Here is a 2755-nt window from a genome sequence, read left to right on the forward strand (position 1 = left end):
GCAGGCCAAGCAGGCCCGGCCCCTGCCGAACGGAGTTGCCGGCGCAGCGAAGCGAAGCTGGCAACTTCGTTTGGCGGAAGGGCGGGCCTGCTTGTTGTTTTGTTTCATTACCGAAATAATAATATCCACGGTATTTATAATAGCGATACGTCGTGCCCACGTTTCCTCGCGCGCGCAGCCATTTCTTTGCGCCGCTTTGCCCGCTTTGTTGGTTCGGTGGCGCATGAGCTAATGTTTTGTCCGGATGGCCCCTTCGCCCCTGCCCTTCCCTGCCCCCCTCTCTCTCCTCGCCGTGCTTGGCGCTTACTGGTGCGATCGTAATCTAAACCCTCGGGAACCTGCCGAGCCCGGGCGAGCCCCCTTGGGCCTGCAGGCGGCCTGCCACACACCGTACCCCTGGAATACATTTACATCTAATTTGGTTCCCATCGAAACATTATTATGGGCGTCGAACGGAATGAAAATTGCGGCCACTTAGACACAATTTGAAAGGTCGCGCGCATTCGGGGGCAGCGAGCGCCGCCGCCGCCGTGCGGGGCGGGGCGCTTCGCTAGCGGGAGCCGAGCGGCCGGGTGAAAGGCAAAGGCCGGCAGGGGCACTGCCGTTGTGTGATGAGGAGTTTTGGGCCAATCTTTAGTCCCGCCGGGCCGTGCGGGGCCAACGTTTAGGATGGGGCGTGGCGGGGCGTGGCGACGGCTGCCGGTCCCTCTTTTACGAGAGTATCATCGGCCGTTTGGGAGGCCCGCACTTGCCACGGGACGCAGCGGCGTCACCTACTACTGCAGTATCAGTTTACCATATACGATCCCATAAAAGTAGGTATAAGGTATGCGTAGTGCATTTCATGATACGATAAGACAAGAGGTGTAAACTTTATGGTATTTAAATTGCGTTCTATCAAGAAAAGAGCGTGAAAAGAAGAAACATGGGATGATAAGCGGAAAGGGGTTGTTGCCGTGGCGTCGCGGTCGCGGTTAACACATACACTTCTTGTTGTGCCGATCGGTCGACAACCCATGTGTGTAGTTCATTATTCCTTTCCAGACAATGTATAGACTGCAAACTCTGTGATATCCGCTCGTTTCTGTTGCTACATGTCTTTTCTCCTCTCTGTTGCATGTGCTGCTGCTGCTGCTGTTGCCGACCACCAAAAGGACCCCACCTCCGTAAGTAGTTGGTCCCGAGTTGATTTGTGGAGTAATGCTGCCTCAGCCGAAGGTCCTCGGCGGATGGTCCTCTCCTTTCACTCGGCGCGGCACATCCGCAGGACAAATCGTCTGTCAGCGCGCGGACCGATGGGATGGACGAGACGGACCTCGTCCTGCTGTATCCTTAATCCGGGCGACCGGATCCTCCTCCGTCGGGAGAGGAAGGGGGGGGGGGGCTCCTCTTCGATTGAATGAATGGGGACCGAGTGCGTCGTCGCGTTTTGTCCGGCTCGCAGCAGAGCACGCCGCGGATGGTCTGGTCCAGGCGGCGCCCCTGACCAGCCTCACGAGACGCATCTGCAGGTCGCGGTGCGCCCTGTCCGACGACGTGCTCTTGTTTCGCAGGCCCCGCGCCGAGCGCACGTTACATATTTATGTACGATGCCTTTTGGCGCGGCGTGGCGCGGCGGCGCGCGGCAGAGAAAGAGAGAGAGAGAGAGAGGCCAGGCCGCCGCAAAAATATTAATTATCATTGTTTCTTATTCCGGCACATGATCCGCTCGCCTTGATATTCAGCTCATCTCCCGGCCTGCAGCGCTGCCCTCTCCCCGGCTTCTCTGTCTCTCCCTGTTTCTCTGTCTCTGTGTGTCCTCACCCTACCCCGCCCCATCCCCGGCCCGCCGCCGCCCCCCACCTCGCGTTCGCGTTTCTTTCCCACTTTTATTTATCCCGACGATTTCTGCCGCCCGTTGCTAATGAAATTATATCGTTGCGATGATTATATTTTTGCCGGGCGCGCGGCCGCTCTTTTGGTCGTCGTATAATTGTTTGTTAGGCGCTGCCGACGCACATTTCATACATTCATACATACATTTGGCGTGGCGGACGTACGGCGCCGTGGGAATGTCGGGTAGGCAGGCCCGCAGCACCTCCCGGCCCCCGGCGGCCGCAGTTTTCTTTTTTCTCTTTTTTAAAAATTATTTTTATGAGGCTCCAAACACGCTAATTAATTGAATGATAATGTGCACCCGGCTGCTACCGGCTCTCCGCGCGCAGCCGGCCCGGGTCGGGGCCCCCCCAGCGAGAAACGACGAAAAAGCAGAATCGATGGCGTGATCGTGCTGACAGTCGCTTCGCGCGGCAGAGGTGTCACCGCGGGTGTCGCCAGGATGACGGCGGGTCGAGAACAACGCAATTGTACAGAGCGCTCGTTTCCGCGCGAAAAAAATAATACATGCACCTGATAATATCTGCACACTTAATCTTAATTTCTCATTTCGCCGTGAAAGTGATTGTGACTTAGATCTTGTGTGCAGAAGAGCAGTCGTTATGTCGCTCGATGAGCGTGGCTTTTGCGTATTGGTGCTCCTAGGGTGGTGCTGGCTGTTTGTTGTTGTTAGGGAAAGTAAACTGCTGCAGTCCCGGCCGGGATCACCTCGGGAACGGCGATTAAACGTGAGGTCGGGAGGCGCAGGCGCGCCCCCCGCGGGGCCCCACTGCACCAGCCTGCAGGGGCTCCAGGGGGTTCCTGGAGGCTGCAGGGGGCTCCAGGAGGTCGGCCTGCTGCTGCAGCGGGGAAGGGCTGCCTGGCAGGGCGTGTGTGTGTG

At 57.8% G+C, this 2755-nt stretch overlaps 1 protein-coding gene across 1 annotated transcript in view; it reads left to right on the top strand.

Annotated features, from left to right (window-relative positions):
- LOC113202392 (ankyrin repeat domain-containing protein SOWAHB) overlaps positions 1-2755 on the top strand; it is a gene marked incomplete in the record, with an annotated part of 141076 nt that overhangs the window by 96527 nt on the left and 41794 nt on the right. The window contains 1 exon segment of the mRNA XM_052266230.1: positions 1155-1166. Coding sequence (XP_052122190.1) covers positions 1155-1166 — 12 coding nt within the window.

The sequence above is a fragment of the Frankliniella occidentalis genome, unplaced genomic scaffold (genome assembly GCF_000697945.3).
Source record: "Frankliniella occidentalis isolate FOCC.00 unplaced genomic scaffold, Focc_3.1 Scaffold36, whole genome shotgun sequence".
In the NCBI taxonomy this organism is placed as follows: Eukaryota; Metazoa; Arthropoda; class Insecta; order Thysanoptera; family Thripidae; genus Frankliniella; species Frankliniella occidentalis.